The sequence below is a fragment of the Setaria italica genome, chromosome VI, assembly GCF_000263155.2.
Source record: "Setaria italica strain Yugu1 chromosome VI, Setaria_italica_v2.0, whole genome shotgun sequence".
Lineage (NCBI taxonomy): Eukaryota > Viridiplantae > Streptophyta > Magnoliopsida > Poales > Poaceae > Setaria > Setaria italica.
The window spans coordinates 34,808,531-34,833,261 of record NC_028455.1 but is presented as its reverse complement, the minus strand read 5'-3'; the positions used below and the strand labels follow the sequence as shown (position 1 = coordinate 34,833,261).

Genomic DNA, 24,731 nt, shown 5'->3' with positions numbered 1-24,731 from the left:
TAATCTAACCCAAAACTCGGTTTTGCACTAATAAAAGCAGAGAAGCTCGATCCTCGCGCCCCTCAAATCAAATCGATCCCCTCCCGGCTCCTCGCGCCGTTCGACTGGTCGCCGCCCTCGTCCCCTTCCGCCACCGCCCTCGTCCCTCTCCGGCCTCGAGGGCCGGCGCCGCTCCGATCGAGATCCCTCCCTCGACGGCCGGCGCCGCCCCGAGCTCCCTCCTTCAACAACAACCTCCGCCGCAGCTCGCTCCGGCCTCCAGGTCCGCGGCTGCACCTTCCGGAGCTCCCCTGCCTCGATGTCGTCGCCGCCCGAGATCTCTCTCCCTCCCTCACAATGACCCGTAGAAGCAGATGACCAAAAAGCTGAGACGCCAAACAGGGCCATCTTCTCTTCTCCAGGAAGCAGCTTCCTGGGCCAGCGCCCAAGCTTCTCCACGAAGCGTTTTTGGAAAAGCTGCAGCTCCCCTCGTCTCCTCTCGCACTCGCAGGGTGGGGTGAGTCTGATCTACCGGCGGCCAGTTATGGTTTGGCCGCGAGCGAAAATGGCGAGCTGCTCTGCTCCGGCCTACTTCCCGCCGGAGCTGATCCCCGAGGTCGCGAGGTGGCTTACGAGCCTCCAGGATTTCTTCGCCCTGCGCGCCAGCTGCCGCGCATACCGCGCCGCCCTCCCGCTGACGCCGTCCAACCTAGCCTCCCAGGCGCCGCTCCTCCTCGTCTACCCCGATCGGGACCAGGCCACCGAATCGTCCGCCCTGTACCACCTCCCCCTGCGCCGCCTCCTCCGCTTCCGCCTCCCTCGTGCGCGCCAAGACAGCAGCAGCAGCTTCTTCTCCCTCGGCTGCCGCGTGGTCATCTGCGACTACATGAGGGATCTCAACCGTCGCGAGCTCCGCATGGTCCACCTCCTTACTGGCGAGCAAACCCGCCTCCCCAGCCCCGCGGCCGCCTACCCCGCCTTCATCCTCTCTGGCGACCTCATTGTCAACTGGGGCTACTTTGGTGACACCATTCAGTCCTACCGCCTTGGCGCCGCTGATTGGAGCGTGGCGTCAATCCGGGAACACTACAAGTACAAGTGCTCCTGCCAATGTTTCAAAAAAAATAACAAGTACAAGCTTGATGGTATGGTATGTGTTAATGGCACCATCTACGTGCTGGTTTCAAATTCCTTGTTGGACAGCCCAGTTTACCATCTTGCTGTAGTCGAGCTATCAGACGACAGGAACTCGGCAGGATTGGTGGTCCTCGGCGAATTACATCCAGGGACTCTGGAGCTGCCTGTTGATACAGAGTTGTACGTGTACCTTGCAGAGTGCCGCGGTGAGCTGATACTCATTGTCATCATGGAAGATAATCCGAGGGTGTACCGTGTTTTCGAGTGGAAGTCTGGGGAGGGTGAGTGGGTGAGGATTACTAGCCTTGGTGGATGCGCGCTGTTTTTTGCGTCCGAATATTTTGTGGGCTGCCTTGGACCTGATCACCCAGGGATTCGAAAGGACTGCATATACGTCAACGAGGAGGGCCTATGGAGCGAGTATTCTTCAGTGGATGGATCTTTTCGTCAATCTGATGCTGTCTACCCTGAAGGGAAATTACAGGAGACTTTCACGGAATCATCATCAGTTTGGGTATTTCCGAGCATGTGTTGATGCTCTCCTGTGAGCAGAGAGAGGTGCAGTGAAGTTATTGTCCAAAGGTATGTTGGGCTGCCGATTTCCTTGCTACTTATTTTTATTGCATTGTCGTTCTTCCTTTGTCTGATAACATAATGTACACGTGTGAATTATGATGCCGCACACCAGCACCAGCTCTTACTGTTACATGTTGCGCATGCTGTTTGGATTTGTATATGCATGGGTTGCCTTCTCACTTTTTGAAGTGTCGACATCAGTAATTTGCAAGGCTTTTGAAGCATGCTGAAATTGGTAAATTTATTGAAATTTGGTATCCAGTTGCCCACACTGTTTCATAACATTGCACTATATTTGATTGTGCAAATGATACTATAGTACTATATTAGTATTTCTTACCACATTAGAGGAGCGTAAGATACTAATAGCAACAGCTATACGTGCGAACTATCATACTATAACTTGAGTTTACTGACTGATGATTGTTATTATCAACATTTTGATGATTGTCCCTTTACTTTAAACCTTTATGTACGAGTACATCCTTGCCCTTGCAATGGAGATACTGGATGGTTGAGTATCCTACACAGTGTATTCTCTGTGCATCAACTTCTCGTATAGTGATTGCTACTCTAACTGAAAATAATTCCTGAATAAAATAAATACTTTTTATGGACCTTCGCTTTCTTTGGGCCTAGATCCTTGCAAATTTAACTATACTGTACCACCTTATGGTAATTGGGCTCAATACAACGAATACAAGAATATTTAGAGCCTTTTCCATGTATTTACACTAAATTTATGCAGAGTCATCTACATTCTTATTTCTGAATTGTGTAGGTTTCTCAATTCTTGCACTACATCTCTGCAACTTAAATTCAAGAGTTATATGTTAGGAATTTCCAAACCTGTGGAAGTTGGATTTCACTTTATGTAATCAATGCCTTCGATGGGGTTGTGGGAATTATTTCCCTTAAATCTGTATTACTTATCAATGCCTTTGTTTGTTTCCAGGTGCATGATCTTATCAGTGCTCTATTATGCCTTCATCAGCTAGTTTGCTTACAATCTTTTGCGACGGCAACCTGGACAGCATGTTTATGGTCTTCACCGTGAATGTAGGCATGTAGTAGAACCAAAAAGAATGTTTAAATTGAATGTATCGGCGAGTGACACCATGATACTTTATCATGGAAGCAGTTTAAACACCTATTTAACTGAATAACCTTGTGAAGCAGACCAATTATGTTGAGTTATCACTTTGCTTTCTCTGTTGTGGCCCTGCACCCTGCGCGCTTACAAGTTGATGAATCAATGATGAGTAAGATAGTGACAGATTTCATTTAGAGACCCTAAGTCCCCAACCCTAAGTCCCAGCTGTGATGTTGCTTGGTGGTGTAGTCGCCAGCGTTGTTGGTTATTCCAAATGGATTTTTGCTTACAACCCGTGCTGTTCATCAGCTGCTGCCAGAGGAACTGCCATCTGCCAATAGATCCCACGGCCGCTGGAGTTTCAGCCCCACCAGCAAATCCTGTAGGCAGCTAGCAGTGGTTCGATCCTGTCATTCATTTGGGGGTTTCTGGTAATATCATGATATGTTTGGTATTGGATTGATCTAAACTACTGCAAAAACTCACCTTTATCTTGGCGCCACAGAGCATATTGAGAAAGGCTCGACCACGTCTGGTTGCAAAACTTGGAGATCAGTGAACCATTCACTTCCTAGATCAGTACATTTTTCTTTTGCGTATGAACTGATGGTCAATTACGTTAGATGCCATGTCCTCGTGGGGTGCTCGCAATTCGTTGTTACCTTTTTCTTTTTGCAATTTGCAGTAGTGATGGGGATAGACTTTTGATTGCACTGCCGCTCTGTTCTGATGATAATCAAAGCATGTATTTAACGAAGACGTATAATACAGTTCAACTATTGTTGCACAAACGTCCCGCCCCTCACTGCAGACAGATTCATTGCAGGAGCAGGGCTGATGCAGATATAAGTTGATGAAGCAAAACACTTTTAACTTTTATGGACCAATACATCCTTGGCCCCGCAATGGAGATACTGGCTGATTGAGTATCATACACTGTTGTGCATCACCTTATCTTAGAAAACTAGAATATTTAGAGCCTTTTCCCAAGGCTTCATGGTCAAAATACATACTCATATTTACACTAAATTCATGCATATTCATATCCGTTTTTATTTCTGAGTTGTGTAGTCAATTTCCTGGTATTCAAATTCAAGAGTTAAGATTCAGTGGATGTATGTTAGCAATTTACAAACCTGTGGAAATTGAATCTCACTTTATGTAACCAATGCCTTCGGTAGGGTTGTAGGAATTATTTCCCTTAAAATCTGTATTACTTATCAATGCCTTTGTTTCCAGGTACATGATCTTATCAGTGCTCTATTATGCCTTCATCAGCTAGTTTGCTTTCAATCTTCTGTCACGGCGAATGGAACAGCATGTTTGGGGTCTTCCATGTGAAGGTAGTAGGAACGTACAACCCTAAAGAATGTTAAACTCCGATGTATCGGCCAGTGACACCATGATACTTTGTCATGGAAGCACTTTAAACACCTATTTAGTTTAAGAACCTTGTGAAGCAGACCAATTTGAATGCTACAAGCCTACCGATTATGATTGAGCTGTCACTATGCTTTCTCCTCTGTTGTGGCCCATCCTGTGCGTTTACAAGTTGATGAATCGATGATGGGTAAGATAGTGACAGGTTTCATCCAGTGACCCCGACCCTCCCCAAATCTGTTGCCCGTTCAGGCGTCGAGCTGTGATGTTGCTTGGTGCGGTTTGTCTGGTATAGTCGCTGGCATTGTCGGTTGTTCCCAATGGATTTTTGCCGTCGAGCCACGCTGTTCACCAGCTGCTGCCGGAGGAACCGCCAATAGATCCCACGCCGCTGGAGTTTCAGCCGCCACGGCTAATCCTATAGGCAGCTAGCAGTGGTCCGATCCTGTCATACATTTTGGAGTCAATAATGATATGTTTATCTGTTTTGTATTGATCTTAACTATGGCAAAACTCACCTTTATCTTGGCGCCAAAAGAAAAATGCACCATCTGCCTATTGAGAAAGCCTCAACCAGGTGGTTGCAAAACCTCAAGATCACTTCCTAGATCAGTACTCTTTTTTTTTTTTGCGTAGAACTGATGGTCAAATACGTTAGATGTCATGTCCTTGTTGGGTCGTTGCAATTCGTTATCTCCCTTTTTTTTTCTGCAATTGGCAGTAATGATGAGGGTTAGCCTTTTGATTGCTTGATCGGCACTGGCACTGTGCTGATGATAATCAAGGCATGTGTTTAACGAAGATGTATACTCCGTTATCTTTCAGAATACTCCCTCCATTCTCTTTTGCCTACCTATCATCCTAATAAACAAGCGATTCATTAAGATTTAGATTTCTTGATACCCATGTAGCCAATCTTGTTTGGAAGAATGAAAAGTCACACATCAGACCCGAAACAACCATTAAAAGTAGATGGATAGTTAGACTGAAATAAAACTATCAAAAGAAAATTTTTCAGATCAAAATCGAACGGAGGGAGTATTACAGTCCAACTATTCTTTACACAACGTCGCGCCCCTCACGTCTCGCATCCCCTCCCACCACAGCAGACAGATTCATTGCAGGACTGATGCAGATAAGTTGATGAAGCAAAACGCACACGGCACTGTTCTTTTGTTCCAGAAACAGTCAGGCTCAACATTGCTCGATGAACGATTCATCAGCCACTCACAAATACAGTGTGGGGACGTTGAATGGGACAAAGCACAGTGCAGATAAACAGCTGACATAGAAGCGTCTGATCAGGAAACGTTCTCGATGCAAACGAACGAAGCTATCGCGGGCAAACGTGAAAACAAACGCACGCTGATGCAGATAAGCTGATGCACCATTCTTTTGTTCCAGAAAAGTCAGCAAGAGCTCCACAATCAGAGGTCACAGATTGTCCATTACATCAGGCAGAGAATGAGAACGGGGCATCAGAGTTCTATCAGCCAAAAGGGATACACGCAAACTTTCGGATATACTTCAGAAGCAATTTTAACAGATTTGTCAAATGTGGTTAGATATACACAGAGCACAGGTAAAGCACAAAAATCGCGGACAGTCAAACCTATCGAAGATATTCGATCCAACAAGTAGCAGCTTTGGAGACAATAGGAAAAAGGATTAAATACACCTTACACACATCTGTCCTGTAAGATGTAAACATAACAGTAACAAAATTTCAAGCAGAACAAATCAAAATTATAAGTTCAACCAGTATAATCGCTCGAAATATCCTTCGCACAACATATTAGAGGCAAAGAAACTCACGGGGCAAGATTCACAGTACACCAATAGGAGCATATATTGCTCCTATTAAGTCCACCTTAATCTATACCATGGTAAACATCTGCAACTCCGCATGAATTTAAGGTAGCCCTCTACAAACTCAAAAACTTATTCAGCACTATGACTGAACATGACAAACTGCTTCCTCCAAGGAGGTAAGCTATGGTTGGTAAATACTAAATACTACCTCCATTCTTGAATATGTCGTTTAAAAATGAACTATTTTGTAACAGATACACAATAAATCTCAATATCATTATCAGATGAAAACAACTGCCAAAAGCTGTTGAGCATGAGAATCAGAACATGAATATGCAATATCATTATTTAAAGTGAACACCTGAAGCATGTCAGCTGAAAGAAAATGAGGAAGAAGACTTTCTAAAGGCCAAGGAAGTGATCCAAACCAGAAGTTACAAGGTTTAAAGAAAAAACTTTTTGATGATTAAAGACAGTCTATATTACCTGAGTGCATATGCAAGACTGAACTGGGCAGAGTCACCTTAACACTGCTTATGGTGGAGGTGGGGGGTTGTACAAGCATTGCAGCATGGGACAGTGGTTAAATATGATAACAATGCCATGCTCACCGAAGTCTCCGGCACCTCATGTCTACATGATTATACATGTACATCCAATGCATTCCTTTATCTTCCACAAATTATTTGTCCCGCAAGTCACTAGACATATAGAACTCAAATAGTTCACACTAACAGGACCAAACAAAAAGCAAAACAATCAAATCAAATCTAAAATGCTTCCCTACTTAAAGTCATTTTAGGTCCCAAGATTTATGACGGATGCCAATACAATAAAATTAAAATGCTTGCTATGTTCATTATTCAGTGAAAGTCATTTAATCAGAATTGTAAAGGACCTTTGGTTCTTCAAAAGAAAGTAAGAAACATGAAAGTAGGCCCAGCCCTCCTTTAGTTCTTAACTGGGGGGTGGCAAAGGGCCAAGCAGGTACTACGCATAATTAGGCAAACACATTTAGGGGGGTAGGGGGAACAGAAATAAGGTTCTATATGAACTAGAAATTTTGGTATACGGGCAAGAAACACCAACAGGGACAGTATTACTAAGGTAAACAAGGCTAACAACAAACATCTAATTTCAAGAACATATAACAATTCACTGTATAACAAACTCTTGTCTCCGATAGCAAGGTAACGAAGTTACAGTAGATAATAACAACTAAGGCAGCAGATACAGTATGTCAAATAACTTAAAACTCCATCCCTAACACACGCTACGGCAGTCTAATGACAAGAGGCCGAATAACACTTATTGCATAGTCCCTTTCACGCGTTCACGGAATGAGCTGACGAACCCTACAGAAAAGCCACCGAGGATTTCAGCGCATATCGAAGGCTCGAAGCGTTACGCCACGGCAGATTGATCGTTCGTATAAACGATAGGTTCGGCAACCGCGAGGTCCACACGTCTTAACGCCTACCGCGAGGCCCGCCAGCTGACCTCGGACCAGGAAAGCGTGAGAATTGCAGCCGCAAATGGGCTGAGTCGCGATCGTGTTCGTCAAACTTATAACCTGCAAAACGAATCGCGATGGTTTATATTGCTCAGGTAGCCGCGTGAACAAGAGATTGGGCCTTAACAAGAATAGGAAGAGTTCATGTTTTGCCTTCAACCACTGGTCCCATGCAGATCAGGATGCAAAATGCGAATGTTAGATCCTATAGAAAAACTTGGTAAATTTTATAACTAGTGTTAGATGGGTAGGAATAGCACAACAAAGCTAGCTGTCGAGCAATGCTATGGCTTGGTACTCTGGAAATGCTGAGTGTTGTCTGGAATGCAGTGAAGTGTTGGGTTTACCGCTGTATACCCACCTAACTGTCAGCAGGCTTCTATAACTAGCGTATGAACTTAAAAACTATGTTACAGGACTTGCACAAAGTTAGATTGAATGGACAGGTATAATTACCAATTTGAAAACAAGCTTCACAACAAACTAGAAGCAAATGCAGAGAAGTATAACAGAATTTAACAAGAATACACATGGGAAATTGCATCTCACAAAAGTTAGTCAAGTAATCAACACCGCTACATACTCCATATCCATAATTATAAGTATCATCACCTTGCAACGCTTCAAGAGCAATTGTAGCTTGAGCAGGGTTGTCAAAATCAACAAAACACAACACATGTGGGTCTCCACCAGGCTGCATAAAAGTTAAAACATAAGATACCTCATCATCCATCATTATTGAAAGAATTATTACTCTAGAAGGGCCAAAGGGCACAGCATAGTTAACATACATGTCTGGACTCTTTGTTGACAAGTCGCACTTCACGAAAACCTACAAATGGGCGAAATATGTCTGCAGAAGCAAACAGTTAAGGAATAAAAACACATCAAGAGTGTGACCACGTGTACAAGTATACTCAATTGGTATTTTGAATCGAACTGGCAACTGGAGCATATTATAAAAAAATGTAAATTAGAGTAACATGAACAATGTGAAAGAGAAGGAAAACAGGACCATAAAGCTCTCAACAAAAGCTTTACCACACATTTTGCCATTTGCAATCTCAATTTCTAACTACGCAGTTATTGCTATTTGAGTAATTAAAGTAACTCAATATGCAAATTGTCTGCATAGATGAATGCACAGTAGATGCAAGGGATAGACATATGTGAGAAGTACACAATGCATGCATATGAAAGATAAAGCAGACCTGTCCTTTATTTATAGTGGAATTAAAACTAAAAAAGATGCATATGCTATTCAATATAAGTAAACTGACACATCACAAGCGAGATAGCAGTCATTGGAATGTTCAAAGCTGCCAAAACCCATTAAGGTAAAAAGATCTTGAAGAAGGATACGTGAAACCTCCCGGCGTGTGCAGTTTGCAGGTAATCCCTCAATATACAAAGTGTTTGATGCATCCGGAGGAAGAGGAGGCTCAGGTCTGCCACCGTAGCCCATCCCTCTGCTGTCCATACCAACAACACCCATCATACGCCGTTCATCAACACCATAGCCAGCCATCCCAGCACCCATTCCAGCAGCCATCCCAGCACCCATCCCCGCAGCCATCCCAGCAGCCATTCCAGCAGCCCTACTAGTGTCATTGGCACCGACGGAGGGCATCTATAAAGTTGTCCCACAGATAGAGAGTTAATAACTCAGCGTTCGGGGGAAAATTGCTAGGTCAATATGAAAAAGCTCTGTTTGTACCCCATTGCGCAGGTAACGATCATAAGATGCTCCGATTGCTTCATTCTCTCTAAGTGAATGGTAACCTGCCCTGTCAGTTTCACGTGGATAATATCCTGTCATGTCTTGTCCTCCAGACACATCTGCAAAAGTGAAGAAGAAATCAAAGACCGCACACAAACCTCACTTCAAACCATCTCTTGTAATCAATAAAATTAACTTTCTGGAAAGTTCAGGATTCAGACAGTCCTAACAGGACAGAAATAGAATTACAACAAAAAATAATAAATACAATAAAACTATCAATTCCCCACCTTTGGTTCACTCTTTTTGTGACAGGTATCTACCAATATAGTTATATAGAACCATACAATCAGATCAATCCAGATATACATACAAAGTGCTAGATCTACAATAATGATGTTTCTTGTTTGTGCAATAAAAAGAGAGCGATTGGGCCACCATCTTTTCCACCATGAGTTAAATCTGCCTAGGCAGCATCAGCACATAAAAATCTCCTCAACAAACTATCCCAACTAGTTTTAGCTTAAAAGATTTAACTTTTAGCCAAACAATTATTCAAATCTCAATATACTGCAAAGAAACCTAGCTTCTCGTATTATCCCAAAACTAGGGCAAACTGCCCTCCCAACAGGATTCAGCTTAAAAAGATTTATCTTTTCGGCAAACAAATCTCAAATTACTGCAAAGAATCTAGCTTGTCGTATTTTGGAACAACCCAAAACTAGGACAAACTGCCCCATGCATACAGAATCACCTAACCGTAAGACATATCCAGATCTAAACGCTGGAACTAAAAATTTACGCACATAATAATAACTAAAAGCAACCGAAAAAACCTCCCCCTAAGTTCCACAGTTCATGGGCAACACGAAGATCAAAGGGGCAAACAGCCATCAGATAACTAAAAGGGCAGATCTAGGTGGTCGTCGAGTAAAAGAGAGGAGGGGCAACGAACCTCCGAAGTCGGGGCGCGCGCGCTTGAGCGGCGGCGCGGCGGCCTGCTGCGCCATGGCGGCGGCGGCCTGCGGGTTCATGCCCGCCGCGGCGCCACCGACCGTCTGTGCGGCGGCGACCGACGCAGCGGGGGCCATCCCAGCCGCGGCCGCCGCGGCGGCCACCATCGCCTGCTGCTGCTGCCGCGCGTCGGCGTACCTCCAGTAGTTCTCGGCGGCCATGACGCCCGGCTCGTCCCGCGCGGGGGGGGTGAGGCGAGGGGAGAGCTTGCCTGCGGCTAGGGTTTCGGAGCGCGAGAGCCAAGGGAGAACTTGCTCGGGCAAATCTGGGGGGGGCGACTTGCGGGTAGAGAAAGAAACGGCGTTGGGTGTTGTTGTCTTGTTGAGAGAGAGCGAGAGCCGTGGTGGTGATCGAATCGGTCGGACGTGAGGCGGGGGCCTTCTTGGGCCGGGCCTGAGCTTGCGAATTGAGACGGGTGCAAATAGGGCTTCAGGCAGGAGAGGAAGTAGGTGCAGGTGGGCTGAAAAGACGTCAGGAGCATTGCGGCCCAGCACACGTAGCAGCCCCAGCCGGTTATTGCCACCGACAACCACCATGCAGATTTGCGAACACGTGGCCTGGAGCTCTGGTTGTTTTTTTTTTCTGGCTTGATGCGGATGTGAGATGTTTTTCCCCTCTTTTTTTTTTAAAAAAAAAAGGAGATGTGAGATGTTAGGTGTGTGTAGTGTAAGGTGACTGATCCGTGCCCCGCAACTGTATGTCGGCATCACTGTGCTTTTGCCTTTTCTTTTTTTTTTGGTGCATGAGGGCTTCGTTCTGCCTGACTTATCATCATGCATTTTGTTGAATGCTGCCATGGAAAAGAGATTCCTTACTTTAAGTATACAAAAACACATGTTCGCCTGGCCAAATCGGATCCCTCTATCCGATTGAAGACAAGGGCCATAAGTGGAAAGAAAAGCGACGATCCTGTACCAAGTCAGAGCAATGTGTTCTTGTAACAATGGGAAAAAGAACAGAAAGAATGGAGTACAATGCAGGTAAACAGTGCAAACGAAGAAGCACTCGTTGTCTCGTTCCCAAACGTAGCTCCGGAGGCAGGTATTTCCCCTCCAAAGCATGAAATTGACCTGTTGATGATGGTTGTGTGGTTAGCACGACGACGAATTACCGAAACAAAGTACACTAGGGTAAACAAATCCAGCTGAGTTAAAAATAAGGGCAGGAGGGTCTGCAACTACTATGCATCACCTTCCGGGATCGCACGCGAATCCCGAGCAGCTGCGGTGAAAAAAGAAAGGAAAGAAAGAAAGCAGGGTGTGCGTCGCCTTCGAATACTACTTCTTGAGACGGGAATCCCGAGCGCTGCAGTTGCAGATCACGCTGCAGGCACATCCACGCACATGTCGAGACCTCGGTCCACAAGATAAACTAACAAACCCGGGGAGGATCGCCACCGCTCGAGCCGAGCCCAACCCCAACCACCGGGGATCAGAGAGAGAGCAGAGAGCAGAGAGTGAGAGCGACGCCTCTTGTTGCTCGGCTCCTTCACGGCCGGTCAGTCGTCCTCACCTCGCCACTCTCCAGACCGCGACGTTCTCGCCTTACCCTTTCTCACTCGCGTCAAGCAGCAAGGCGTCGCCTCGTCCACCTCCATGTGAGTGACAGGCTGACAGCACAGCGCTGCCTCCCGTGTCTCGCCCGGCGTGGCCGGAGTTTGCAGAGGAAGAAGAAGCTAGCAGCGGCCGGCTGCAGAATTAGGTCGGGAAGGCACAGCCGCAGAAGACATGGGGCTGCTGTCTCACCGGGTGGAGCGGTCGGAGATCAAGGCCGGCGACCACATCTACACCTGGCGCGCCGGCTACACCTACTCCCACCACGGTATGACGACGTTCTCTTCCTTCTTCCTCCTCTGCCTCATCCTACATTGCCGGTTAGCAATGCCGCCGCTGCAGGCCCGACCGGCGGGTGCCATTGGCTCAGCTTCGCCTTCCAAAACCGCGGGGAGAGCGTGAACCTCGCTCGCTTCCGCTGTGCGCCTCACGCGGCGTTCGCGTTTTCCGGGTGGGTATAGTTGAGAGATCGCAGCAGGTGCCACTGCAATTCTGCTTGCCAAACGCCGTGCTGCTCTGCTCGATTATATTCCTGTAAGTTTCAGTGGCACAAGCAGAGTAGCTGCTGGTCTGAAGCTCTCGGTTTCAACTTTCAACTCGCCTTGCTTTGCATTGCATTCCTTGCTCCCTTGAGGCCTTGAGCATTGCAGTATAATTTCTGTCCATGGCCGTATCATCAGCCATTCAGTCACTGGCAGCAGCACTGTAACTGCCGAGCAGTGACCTCTCAGTGAGTCTGAGTCTCACACCCACACTGGAAACTCCTGAGCTATGCCTATGGCAATGTTTGGCCACGCACAGCCAGGATCCGCCGACGCAAATGGCCTTGACGGCTGGACGGAATGCTGCGCCACTGCCCACCCAGCATCCGTACAAAACACCCATCGCTGGCCAGCTCATGCATAACTCTTTCCTTGTCGTACTTCCTTTTTCAGATTCGACTGCCTGCAACTGTTATTAGCTCCACAGGAACTGCTAGTCACGTAGTGTAACTGAGTGATGAGGTGTTCTAATTAATGACGATTTCAGGAGCTTAAGCCGTTTTACAAAAAGAATCCTTATCGACATGTCAGTAAGTAAACTTCACACCACCATTAGCGATCAAAGCCAGGTGCCTGCCTTATGACTTTTACCGCACGCATTGCCCTACATGCATGTGTCCTCCAGCTGAGAGCTCGTACCACTCAACTTACCTTACCACGCATGCCTCTTTTACTTTGCATCTCCGATCCTCACCGGCCATTTTGGAAGCGTAAAGGTGTGTGTTCCACTTCCACACTGTGTCGCTATGCGCTGCCATAGGACCAGCATTTTTTGTCCCGCGCACATTGTGGACGTCCATCCTAGACATTGTCGTGTGTCGGGAATGGTATGCCGGCAATGGGGTTCTTCTCCACATGGATGGACCGATGCAAGATCCAATGTGTGTGTGCTAGTTTATTTTCTTACCCTTTTCGTCGCTAGATCCTCCGTTGTTAGCATAAGAAAATTGTCATTAAGTTTCTGGGTTCAACCGGTCGTTGCAATGCATGCCACTTCCGAAAATTAGACTGTTTCTTTGAGCCGCAAGAATGTGCATAATTGACCGAGATCCAATTTGTCGCCGAATTATTATTATTTTTGAAACGAACCAGGCAGAGAAGCTACCGATTATATTAAAAAGAAAAAGTTACGACCGGTCATTCGTGGCTGAATTATTAGACCTTGACGATGTGACCATATTTATTATTATGCAACTCATGAATTCGATCACGATGGAGTCATAGTGTTCACGCGAGCAAGATGTTTCATGTATCATCCAGGGATTTACGTTGGCGGGAGCAAGGTGGTGCACTTCACGCGGAAGAAGGAGGCCGGCACCGCCGGCCTGGACTCTGCCATCGCCGTGTCGAGCCTCCTCTCGCAGGGCCCCGACGAGTGCCCGACCTTCCCGGACTGCGGCTTCCAGCTCCCCGACAGCGGCGTCGTGCTCACCTGCCTCGACTGCTTCCTCCGCGGCGGCGCGCTGCACCGCTTCGAGTACGGCGCTCCGCCCGCCGTGTTCCTCGCCAAGCTCCGCGGCGGGACCTGCACCACGGCGTGCGCCGACGGCGGGCCCGACGCCGCCGTGCGCCGCGCCATGCACCTCCTCCAGAACGGCTTCGGCGACTACGACGTGTTCGAGAACAACTGCGAGGACTTCGCGCTCTACTGCAAGACGGGCCTCCTCCCCGCCGCCGGAGGCGACGACATCGGCCGGAGCGGCCAGGCGGCGTCTGCCGTCGGCGTGCCGCTGGCGGCACTCCTCTCCACCCCGTTCAAGCTGTTCGCCACCGGCCCGCTCGGCATGGCCGCGGTCACCGCCGGCGTGTACTGCGCCGGCAGGTACATCACCGACATCGGGGTGAGGAAGGACGTGGTGAAGGTGGAGGTCGAGAACCTCGCGGCGCACCTCGGCTGGCGCCGCGCCAAGGCCGAGGAGGCGGTCAAGAAACAGCAGCAGCAGCAGCAGCAGCCACCGCCGCCGCCTGAGAAGAAGCCGAACAGCAGGCTTCTTCCTCTGAAGCGGAAACGAGAGATTTGCGTCTGATTTTGCGTGGATATAGCTTGGGTTGCATAGAAATCAATAAGTGTGATATATAGATATCGAAGCGTGCTTTGATTTGATTAGTTGTGAATTCACTCTGCGTGATCCATCTTCTTCATGAATTGGGAGATCGGGTATTTGCAGCTCCAACGTGTTTCTGTGCTAGTCAATTAGTTTTGTTCTCTGTATCTGATATAGCTCAAGAGTTCAGTAAATGATTTGTCATGTTACCACACTGCAGATGTTTGTGCACCCTTCTTAGCTGAGCTGAGCTGAGCTGTGTCCCCAACATTGGACCCTTTTTTCTAAAGGCTACTGTTCTAGACTCAATCTGGGCACCAAAGCAAGCAATGCTGGACGCTTCTACTTGTAGGTATACCTTGTCAGTACTCAACTACTCCACTCATCCGCACAAGATCATGCATTCGTTCATCCTCGTGACCACACACGCACATGATTGTCAAATGACAGTCCGGACAGATCTGATCAGAGAATCATCCATCCATCCATCCATCCACAGTGAAGCCACAGGCGAAACTTCAGGCAACCAGCACCAGCAGCTTTACCCCCATGTGGAAGGAGATCTGGATTCTGGATTCATAGAACATGGTAGTAAAAAGATGTCGGTTGTTTCTTCTGAAATTACCCCCCGGGTCAGTCTCCGTAGCCTTTTCCCCCTTTGATTGATGCTGCCCTTCTGCCTTTAATCATTGACACCACGTACCCCGGAGACCTGGAGATCGAGGCTGGCCACGTTGTGGATTCTCATCTGTCAGTCTGTCTGAAGTTTTGGTCGTAAAATCTGGCTGGGAAAAAGTACTCCGGTAGATCAGGTTCAGGACCATTGTTACAGGCCGGTTAGGTGTGCAGGAACCAGAAATGTTCCCTGGATTCTGTCAGTGAGGTATGGACCGTATGCATGGAACCGGTAGTACACTGGTAGTATGTGGACGATGACAGGAGCATCGGTATTCGGTAATCAGTATGATACTGCTGAAGGAGCTCACGTGAGGAGGTTTAGGCGCTCAACTGCCAGTGGAGTGGAGCCTTTGCATGTGGGCGTGGCTGCCCGTTCCCTCTTGTCTCTTGCAGCTTCCACTTGGAGCAGTCTTGTTTTTTCTTTTCTCTACGGAATACCGAGTATAGCTCGAGCAGTAGGCTCCGTTTGGAAGATGGCACGAGTAGGTGCAGAGGAAACCCTGTAAAGCCAGCGACTGGGAGGAGGTTAGGAGGGGACTAAAGTGTTTCAGCCTGGCTGGAGCTGCTCAATCCAGGTAGCTCGTTCTAGCCCCACACGCTCAGAATCGAGCGCTGGGAGTGCTGCTTGGTTCGGGCAGGTTCGTCGGGATCGCAACCAAAGAAGCCTTAAAAGCACTCCATTCTTGTTCTTTATTCAGGGTTCATCTCATCGATGCACGTACATTAATAGGTGGCAATATATGTCACATGATAATTCACTCGGTTCGGCAGCTAGGCAGCTGGGTGCGTTGCAGGAGAGCGGGCGAGAGGAAGAGCGAGGTGGATAAGGTTTGCGTTGTTGCGAAAGGAATGAGAGAGGGAGAGAAAATGAGGTGCGAAGGTGCCAGTGGGCAGCCGAACAGCCCCGCTGAAATCAGCCCAAACGGTTTTTTCAGTGCAGCTGAACGGGCTGTCAATCTCTGATTGCTTTGCTCGCTTTGTTTGTCGATATGGGAAAACAATTCGGACAAAGGGCACGTATAAACGTGCAAGTACAGTCACCTATGAACGCACACAGCGCGCGCGCACATATAAGCACAACTTGACCCTGGGGCCTGGGCACACTTTTTGGTTTGGAGAAAAGAGAAACCAACACAAAAGGCACATTAGATGGGCCGTATCTTATTTGGTGTAAGATTCTTTTCCGTCCGTCCGTCCGTCTAAGAGACTATGGGCCATGTGAATTGAGGCAGAATTGCTTGGGCCGTTGAGAAGCCATAAATGCAGGCATAACAGAGGCAGAATTTCTTGGGCCGTTGAGTAGCCAGAAATGCATGGCATAGATTAGAGGCTGGAGAGCTGGGCTCGGTATTCTGATTCATGGGCTGCGCCATATCTGATGTGGGCTGGGCCCCTGGTGGAGACGTGCTGAAATCTTTCATGATGACTCACTCTTTCGCTATATTAATTATTGTTTGTTTGTTGTGGGTTCCGACACGTCAAAATATTTTTTAGAAGAAAAAAAAACTATGGTTTGCTCTCAGAAAGGGAAATCGTGGTTAGGTGCGGCCTAGTGCACAAACAAACCGTTTTCTCTCTCTCAGAAAGAGAAGAGATTAGTTCGACGAGGACGAATTTGAAGCGGAAGATACAGTGATGAGTTTGGAAAAAAAAACTGTTCTCTCTCTCTGGAAAAAACCGTTTTCTCTCTCTCTGGAAGCGGAACAAACCGTTTTCTCTCTCTCTCTTTGGAAAAAGATCTCGTACAATGCTTTGTATCGTTCCTGCACAAAGCAGCGAACTAGCAAAGCGATGGTGCTGCTTATTTTAAGCACCCGTCACATCAAATATTTAGATATACTAATTAAAAGTATTAAACGTAGACTATTTACAAAACTTATTACATAAGTGGAGGCTAAACGGTGAGATGAATCTATTAAGCCTAATTAGTTCATAATTTGACAATGTGTTACTACAGTAAATATTTGCTAATGATGGATTAATTAGGCTTAATAGATTCGTCTCGCCGTTTCGCCTCTACTTATGTAATGGGTTTTGTAAATAGTTTACGTTTAATACTCCTAACTAGTATCTAAACATTCGACATGACACGTGCTAAAAATAAGCCGGTTAAAAAGTTAAAACGACTAATTTATTGTGAGATGAAAATACTATTTAGTGGCTGATAAATCGACTGAATAACCTGAAGCGAGACGAGCACGAAAGCGCCCGCCCCCAACTTCCGCAACAGGAAGCATCAGGGCATCAGGCCGAGTCAAAACCCATCACCTTTCTCCTGCTCGCTCTGCCACGCCATGGCAGCAGAGCAGATTGGCATCGATCATCTGCGGCCAAGACCAGCAGCAGCCCTCGTCGTCGCGGTTGACCGCCCCACCCCGGAGCCGGAGCCGGAGCTCGCAGGTGGCAGCAGGCACGTGCATGGTGATCATCAGCAGCTCGTGCCGTTAGAACGTTGCCGGTCAACATCCTACGGTACTCCGGACACGGCTCCACAATCCCCGGTTGAACCAGAATATGCTTCTGTTGGTCTTCCCGCGCAGCGCGCCCCAAAAGTCTCAACCGCACAAGAAGCTTGTGCCACTGCATGATACTCTCAACGCGTAAACGGAGATCACCTCATCACGAAAACAGACAAAAGAAGGCTTCGGTCTCTGACTATCTCTGCTCCTCAGTTGGCTTTAGTTTAGCTTTAGGGGGTGTTTGGATACGAGGTGTTAAATTTTAACAGTGTCACATCGGATGTTCGGATGCTAATTAGGAGAACTAAACATGAGCTAATTATAAAACTAATTGCAGAACCCTGTGTTAATTCGCGAGATAAATCTATTAAGCCTAATTAATCCATCATTAGCAAATGGTTACTGTAGCACCACATTGTCAAATCATGGACTAATTAGGCTTAATAGATTCGTCTCGCGAATTATACTCCATCTGTGCAATTAGTTTTATAATTAGCCTATATTTAATACTCCTAATTAGCATCCAAACATCCGATGTGACGGGTGTTAAACTTTAATAGGTGGTTGCCAAACAGGCCCTTACTTAATAGTAATCTCCCTTCTTTGTTTTCCCTGAGACTCTACTCCCTCCGTCAAAAAAAAAAATATTACAACTCTCGCCTACCGAGAAATCGACCGATTGTCGAATGGGCTGGATCCTACGATCTTTACGGCGAAAACAACGCCGATACCAATCACCATCGTCGTAACTGGTAATTCAGCAGCGCCAACCAAACCATTTAGGATCGCCAGAGTTTCGGGATCAAAATTTCAACCACGGACCCTCGTGTAAACCATCCAGTACAGGTTACTTTTTGAACATTTTTCATTGCAGTTTACTGTATTGCGATCCAGCGAGTATACGTACCGGTCCACTATTGATCCTGCTCTCTCTCTCTCTCTCTCTCTCTCTCTCTCTCTCTCTCTCTCTCTCTCTCTGTGCAGGCAAGGCATGGAGCAGCGCCTAGCAGCATCCGCCGGCCGAGCACCTGTCCATGTCAGGGCGATGGAGTGTGATCCGGATCAGCGAAAGATCTCGGGTCTCGGCAGCAGAAAAGCTGTGAGACGGACGCCGAAAAAATCCCATTTAAGTCGGTCCTCCCTTTGCAAAATATCTGCTGAAAGACAGGCAACCCCGCAATTCATCTAGAATCAATCACTGATGCATCACTTGCGTGCCACAAAGACAGGTAACTGCTGCAAACATTTTTCATACTCTTTTTTAAAAAATAGTTGAACTGAAATTTTTATTACAAAAGATTTTTTTTTTCAGTCTCGTTGCAGCTGCTGCAAGCTCAGCTGCGTGGTCTGTCTCGTCGAGGAGGCGGCGGGCCCCACGGGCGCACGAGACGTGTCCAAAGTCTAGATTAGAGATTCCTCCGCCCGGCCCTGAACCTTCCAGAATAACCAACCAACCCAACCCGACCGGGGGGTCCAGGCGTAAAAAAAAAAACAGCGGAACCTTCTCGCACTTTCCTCGCCCCCACCACCGCACGCCGCCATCTCCACCGCGCTCCCATCCGGCGGGCCAGCCCGCGCCCGCTCGCTTGACTCCCCTTCTCTCCTGTCTCCTCCTCCCTCCCTCCACGGGGGAACCACCGCGCGACTTGGCTTCTTCTCGGCACGAGTGGCGGGTCGCCCTCGCCTTATTAGCGCCTCCTCCGCGACCGCGTGCCTCTTCTCCCGTCTCCTGCGCTGCGCGCCCTCGCCTCGGCTCTCTCTCTCTCTCTCTCTCTCTCTCTCTCTCTCTCTCTCTCTCTCTCTCTCTTCCTGTAACCGCCCGCTGGTTCTCACACGCTACGCAACCCGGAAACTTCCAGAAGCCAAGCCAAGCCACCACCTTTCTTCCTTCCGTTGTTTCTCTCAATCCTTCTCTCTCTCTCTCTCGCCGCGCCGGCCGGACAGGGGCGCGACGGTGTCGCCCGGCCAGATCTGCTCGGGCGGCGGCGGCGGCGGCGGCGCCATGGCCGCCGAGCAGGCCGCCGCCGCAGCAGCCACGGGGGGCGAGCCGCCTCCGGCCACGCCGCAGCCGGCGGATGGCGTGGCCCCGTCGGCGGCGGCGGGGGCCGCGGTGCAGAGGTCCGTGCCCACCCCGTTCCTCACCAAGACGTACCAGCTGGTGGACGACCCGGCGGTCGACGACGTCATCTCGTGGAACGACGACGGCTCCGCCTTCGTCGTGTGGCGCCCCGCCGAGTTCGCGCGCGACCTCCTCCCCAAGTACTTCAAGCACAACAACTTCTCCAGCTTCGTGCGGCAGCTCAACACCTACGTGCGTGATCATCGCTCGATGATCTCAAAATTTCTTTCTTTCTTTAATCTTTGTGTGTCGTCTCGGCATGGTGCTGATTGATTCGTGTGGTCTGCGGTGCAGGGGTTCAGGAAGATCGTGCCGGACCGGTGGGAGTTCGCCAACGACTGCTTCCGGCGTGGGGAGAAGCGGCTGCTCTGCGACATCCACCGCCGGAAGGTGACGCCGGCGGCGGCGGCGACGGGGGCGGTCACGGTGGCCGCGGCCGCCGCCATCCCGATAGCGCTGCCCGTGGGCTCGCCGGTGTACTCCGGCGAGGAGCAGGTGCTGTCGTCGAGCTCGTCCCCGGAGCCCCCGCCGCTGCAGCCGCAGGCGCCGTCCGGGTCGGGCTCCGGCGGGACGGCGGCCTCCGGCGGCGGCGACGTGGGCGAGGAGAACGACCGCCTGCGCCGCGAGAACGCGCGCCTCGCGCGGGAGCTCGGCCAGATGAAGAAGCTCTGCAACAACATCCTCCTCCTCATGTCCAAGTACGCCGCCACCCAGCAGCTCGACACCGCCGCGCAGCAGGTCGAGGCCGCCAAGGCCGCGGCGGCCGCGGCAGGGAACTGCTCCGGCGAGTCGTCGGAGGCCGCCGCCACGCCCCCGCTGCTGCCGTCGGTCCTCGAGCTCCTCCCCTCGTGCCGCGGCGCCCCCGCGCCCGCGGCCGCCGAGCCGACCGAGGCGGCGGGGACGGAGCACGGCGACGACGACGGCAGCAAGGCCGGCGCGAGGCTGTTCGGCGTCTCCATCGGGCGGAAGCGGGCGCGCGACGAGAGCTGCAACGGCGACGACGGCGGCGTGGAGGACCCCGTGAGCCGCGGCGCGGCGGAGGTGAAGGCGGAGCCGGTGGACGCGCCGCCCGACCACCACCACCACCAGCAGCAGGAGTTCAAGGATCACGCGACGGAGCCGCCGCAGGCGTGGCCCATCTACCGGCCCAGGCCCGTGTACCACCCGCTCCGAGCCTGCAACGGGTCGGCGGGCAGCGCCGGGAGCGACCACGACGGGTCCAACTCCAGGTGACGCGACGCGGCCTCGTCGCCATCGCTCGCTCTCAGTAAATTACAAATGCTGCCAAGTACTGTGATGGATGCAACAGCAGGTAGAAGTAAACACAAGGAGGAGAGCTCTAATCAGCTGGAGATTTTATTGACCCCATGTAAAACTCAAGTGCTTCTGTAGCAGTGACAACCTCTTGCTAGTTCTCTTCATACTACTGTAGCACATCCTCTGTCTATAGCAGAGAGAGCCATAAAACTACTAGCTTACCATGTGAATTACTCCCTCCGTACATCTAGCGTTGTTCACACGATCAATGAACATGTAAAACGACTGCATGTGTTCATGCAACAGTATTATTCAAATGTGCAATGATCCATTGAATATTCTGAAGTTTGAAACAACATATCAAAATATTCTAAAGTTTTAAACAACAAATGAAGTCCCGCCATTTTGCCTCCTCCTTTGGCCTGTAAAGGCTCCTGGGGTTTAAATTTGGTGGACGTGAGCATGTGGGGAAGTGATCGTCCGATGGAAACGTGGGTGGAGTCTCTAGATGGGGGGTGAGTTGGTCGCTGGTCAGAGTTGGGAAATGAGAAGATATTCCGCAGCGCGAGAAATATCTGGGCGCCGCGCCTACTAGAAGGTGCGGGATGCGCTTTCTTCCAAAGCCAGGTCGGGTGTGAGACGGCGACGGCGACGCGTGGTGTGCCACCGCCGGCAGCCACTGCTTACGTTTCGCTCCTCGTTTCGGAACAGCTGTGGGCCCGTCCGTGCGTTCCACGTCAGCAGCGTGCTAATGTAAACAAGCATCGTCAGTGCTAGGTCGGTGTGTCACGAGATGAGCGCGTGTCAAATCGCCTACTGGTGTGTTCGCCCGATTTAGCCCGCTCAAAATTTGCTCGACGTGTCACTATTTTGGGCCGACTGCCTTGCATAGTCAAGCCCATCTAATCCTTTTCTTTTAAACAATTGGCCCATCTAATCACAATTGCTAGTTGTTCAATTTTGGAGGAAACTCAGGCCTCTCTATCCATCTCCTCTCGACTCGAAAGTTCCTCCCAAATTTCCAACTTTAGCACTATGCAAAAAGAAGATTTCCCATCACATCAAACTTGCGGTACATATGCATGGAGTACTAAATGTAGACAAAATTAAAAACTAATTGTACAGTTTTGTTGTACTTTGCACACACCAAACTTGCTCACCGGCGGCAACGCACGCGGCAAGGACCAAGCGGCGAGCGTCTTCGACGTGACAGAGTACGGAGCGGCGCCGAGCAACAGGGACAACAGAGACGCGAGTGCCGTTTAATCCCGTCACCTCATCGCATTTTCTCAGCTAAATCTTTGTCTACTCTGAATCGCGTGCGTGTGCTCGCCGAGCAGGCTTTCCTGGCCGCGTGGCGCGCGGCGTGCGGCTCCACCGCCGGCAACTCGACGCTCCTGTTCCCCAAGGGCACCTTCGCCGCCGGCGCCGTGCAGTTCGAGGGGCCGTGCAGGAACGGCGACGCGCCCGTCGTGGTGATCGACGGCGTGCTCCAGCCGTGCGCGGGCGGCAGCGGCGGCGGTTGCCGCCTCTCGGACGATGCCTGGATCACGTTCAGCGGCCTGAACAACCTCCTCGTCACCGGCGCCGGCACCCTCGACGGCCAGGGCCATCATCAGAGCGGCAAGGCCAAGTCCAAGACGACGGTAAACGAACCGGAACAGACTTGCTCCCTTTTCTTTTCTCGATCGACGACACTGGTTTTCGATGGCGGAACAGTCCAAGATGATCGGCCGGTGGCGGCCATTGTGCTACAGACCCTGGTTTTCGATGGCGTGACGAACTCGACGTTGAGGGGCCTGCGGCTCGTGAACAGCCGGGGCTTCCACGTGAACCTCCGCCGCTGCACCCGGGTGGTGGCGGAGGGCCTCGGCATCCACGCCCCGGCCGCCAGCCGCAACACGGACGGCGTCCACGTCGGCCTGTCGAGCCACGTCCGCATCCTCAACTCGGTGATCGGCACCGGCGACGACTGCGTGTCTGTGGGGCCCGGCTCCACCGACGTCGTCGTCCGCGGCGTCGCCTGCGGCCCCGGCCACGGGCTCAGCGTGGGGAGCCTGGGCAAGGACGGCGGCGAGCAGGACGTAGTGCGCGGGCTGGTCATCGAGAACTGCACGGTGACGGGCACGACCAACGGCGTGCGCATCAAGACGTGGGCGGGGTCGCCGCCGGGCGCCGCGTCCAACATCAAGTTCCAGGACATCACCATGGATAACGTCTCCAACCCCATCATCATCGACCAGCGCTACTGCCCCCACGACCACTGCTCCGACGCCGACAAGGTAACCAACGCCGGTGGCCGCGACACGAATGAACGTTATCTGCCTAATCACATAAGAACGATAAGATCAGGGAAGAAAGATTATTGACGCCGCCGCCCGCCGGCGCCGGCAGCCGTCGCTGGTGCAGATCAGCGACGTGACTTTCCGGCGGATCGAGGGGACGTCGAGCACCCCGCTGGCGGTGCAGCTGCTGTGCAGCGAGGACAGGCCGTGCACCGGGGTGCGCCTCGACGGCATCAACCTCACCTGCGGCGACGTGCCGTGCCGCTCCGAGTTCTCCAACGTGCGGGGGCCGCTCGCCCCGGCCCCGGCGGTGGCGCAGGCGCAGGCGCCGAGCCCCGCACCGGCCGCCTCGCGCCGGGAGGAAGCGGCTGACGCGGCATCCGAGCAGCTAGGCCGGTCCACTTGGTGGTCACCGTTTACCGTCAGAGGATGACGGATGATTATGGGCTCTCCGATGACCATAGTTCACGTGGCGTGACCTAGTGTTTCTAGATCATCACAGTGTCATTTTCTAGGTCTGGAAGAAACAACAAGCTGTTGTTAAAAAAAAAAACAGCCTCTTTGTTCTGGGGACTGCCAATCCTTAAGGTCCTTCTCTTCTTCAGAGAATAAAACTTTGTTCTCTGGTATGTTTGATCCGTATGGAAATACATCGCGCAATTTCACTGCGTAGGCGGAGGCCCGGCGATGACACCACGGGAGCCACAGTCTGCCTGCGTTTTCCCCTCTTCCCCTTCCTGATTCGGTGGAGGGGTGAAACGGAAGAGGTAGACAGGGCATGTGAGCAGCGAATCGGCAACCTCGTTAGAAGGCAACGGGTGTTCTTTGGCATCCAGGTAGTTTGCTGTTGTCTAACTGGATTCAGCTAGGGTTTGACCTGTGGCCGATTTTGCTCGATCTGAGTTCGATTTTGAGGGGTTTTGATTCGATTTATGGCCTATTTAGATTCGATTTGTAGTCTGGTTAGGTTCAATTTGGGGATTCATTAGTCTAGTAGGGTCTTGTCTGTGCCAAATTAGAGATATGTCCTATTTTGAGCTTTGTTGGGGATCTGTTTGTCCGTTAGCATTCGATTTTGAACTCAGTTAGTGTTCGATTCGGGGTTTATGGCCTCTTCATGTCCAATTTTGGTTGATTAGATTTTTCCTCTTCTTGCTATTCGTTACAATAGAACATGCATACAACATCTGTACACTCGTTTAGCCTTTCAATATTTCAGAGTCGTTTACAATAGAACATGCATACAACATCTGGTACCTGCACACACACTCAACGCATGGTCAGCAGGTTTGCAATTTCTCGAGCCTCATATTTTGATTGTTGGTGAAGAGGCCAATGACAGGTATATTTGCTACTCATGGTCTCTTCCATTTCCTTCTGCGATAAAGGAGAATTTTGAAATGTGATATTTTAACACAGTATATTTATTGTCTCAATATTGCAAACTATCTGCAGGCACGTGGAACAACTAGTTGCAAGGGGAAAAAAGGCTGTAGTTGCACGTGGAACAACCAGATCGATATTTATTGCAATGGACCTTGTTTTTTAAAGTATTATGGGCCATTATAT

The 24,731-nt window shown here is 50.0% G+C and overlaps 5 protein-coding genes across 7 annotated transcripts; 4 read left to right on the top strand and 1 right to left on the bottom strand.

Annotated features, from left to right (window-relative positions):
• Positions 1-10: 10 nt before the first annotated feature.
• On the top strand, positions 11-3,678 carry LOC111257644. Its single transcript, XM_022827637.1, has 2 exons — positions 11-1,698; positions 2,648-3,678. The coding sequence occupies exon 1, from the start codon at positions 524-526 to the stop codon at positions 1,649-1,651; it is 1,128 nt and encodes a 375-aa protein (XP_022683372.1). The 5' UTR covers positions 11-523; the 3' UTR covers positions 1,652-1,698; positions 2,648-3,678.
• Positions 3,679-4,153: 475 nt separating this feature from the next.
• LOC101776401 (RNA-binding protein 1) lies at positions 4,154-10,539 on the bottom strand. Of its 2 annotated transcripts, XR_002678194.1 has the most exons (7): positions 10,166-10,539; positions 9,208-9,329; positions 8,853-9,120; positions 8,282-8,343; positions 8,103-8,184; positions 4,684-4,873; positions 4,154-4,610 (listed from the first exon to the last, which is right to left on the bottom strand). XR_002678194.1 is itself a non-coding variant. In XM_004974061.3 (6 exons), exons 1-6 carry the CDS (start codon positions 10,383-10,385, stop codon positions 7,447-7,449), a joined length of 858 nt encoding a protein of 285 aa, XP_004974118.1. In that variant the 5' UTR covers positions 10,386-10,536; the 3' UTR covers positions 7,081-7,446. The 2 variants fall into 2 exon arrangements, 1 of the variants encoding a protein (XP_004974118.1); XM_004974061.3 differs by lacking the exons at positions 4,154-4,610; positions 4,684-4,873 and adding an exon at positions 7,081-7,550 and having other exon boundaries at positions 10,166-10,536.
• Positions 10,540-11,534: 995 nt separating this feature from the next.
• On the top strand, positions 11,535-14,583 carry LOC101775731. Of its 2 annotated transcripts, XM_004974059.4 has the most exons (3): positions 11,535-11,721; positions 11,796-12,045; positions 13,580-14,583. In XM_004974059.4, exons 2-3 carry the CDS (start codon positions 11,952-11,954, stop codon positions 14,344-14,346), a joined length of 861 nt encoding a protein of 286 aa, XP_004974116.1. In that variant the 5' UTR covers positions 11,535-11,721; positions 11,796-11,951; the 3' UTR covers positions 14,347-14,583. The 2 variants fall into 2 exon arrangements, with proteins under 2 accessions (XP_004974116.1, XP_004974115.1); XM_004974058.4 differs by having other exon boundaries at positions 11,535-12,045.
• A 4,505-nt stretch (positions 14,584-19,088) lies between these two features.
• Positions 19,089-21,216, top strand: LOC101775044 (heat stress transcription factor B-2b-like). Its single transcript, XM_004974057.4, has 2 exons — positions 19,089-19,812; positions 19,915-21,216. Exons 1-2 carry the CDS (start codon positions 19,504-19,506, stop codon positions 20,851-20,853), a joined length of 1,248 nt encoding a protein of 415 aa, XP_004974114.1. The 5' UTR covers positions 19,089-19,503; the 3' UTR covers positions 20,854-21,216.
• Positions 21,217-21,482: 266 nt separating this feature from the next.
• On the top strand, positions 21,483-23,595 carry LOC101778186 (exopolygalacturonase). The gene is given in 7 exon segments (XM_022827807.1): positions 21,483-21,509; positions 22,003-22,210; positions 22,213-22,523; positions 22,635-22,681; positions 22,925-22,961; positions 23,058-23,159; positions 23,272-23,595. Coding segments are annotated over 7 exon segments (1,056 nt in total).
• The last annotated feature ends 1,136 nt before the right edge of the window (positions 23,596-24,731 follow it).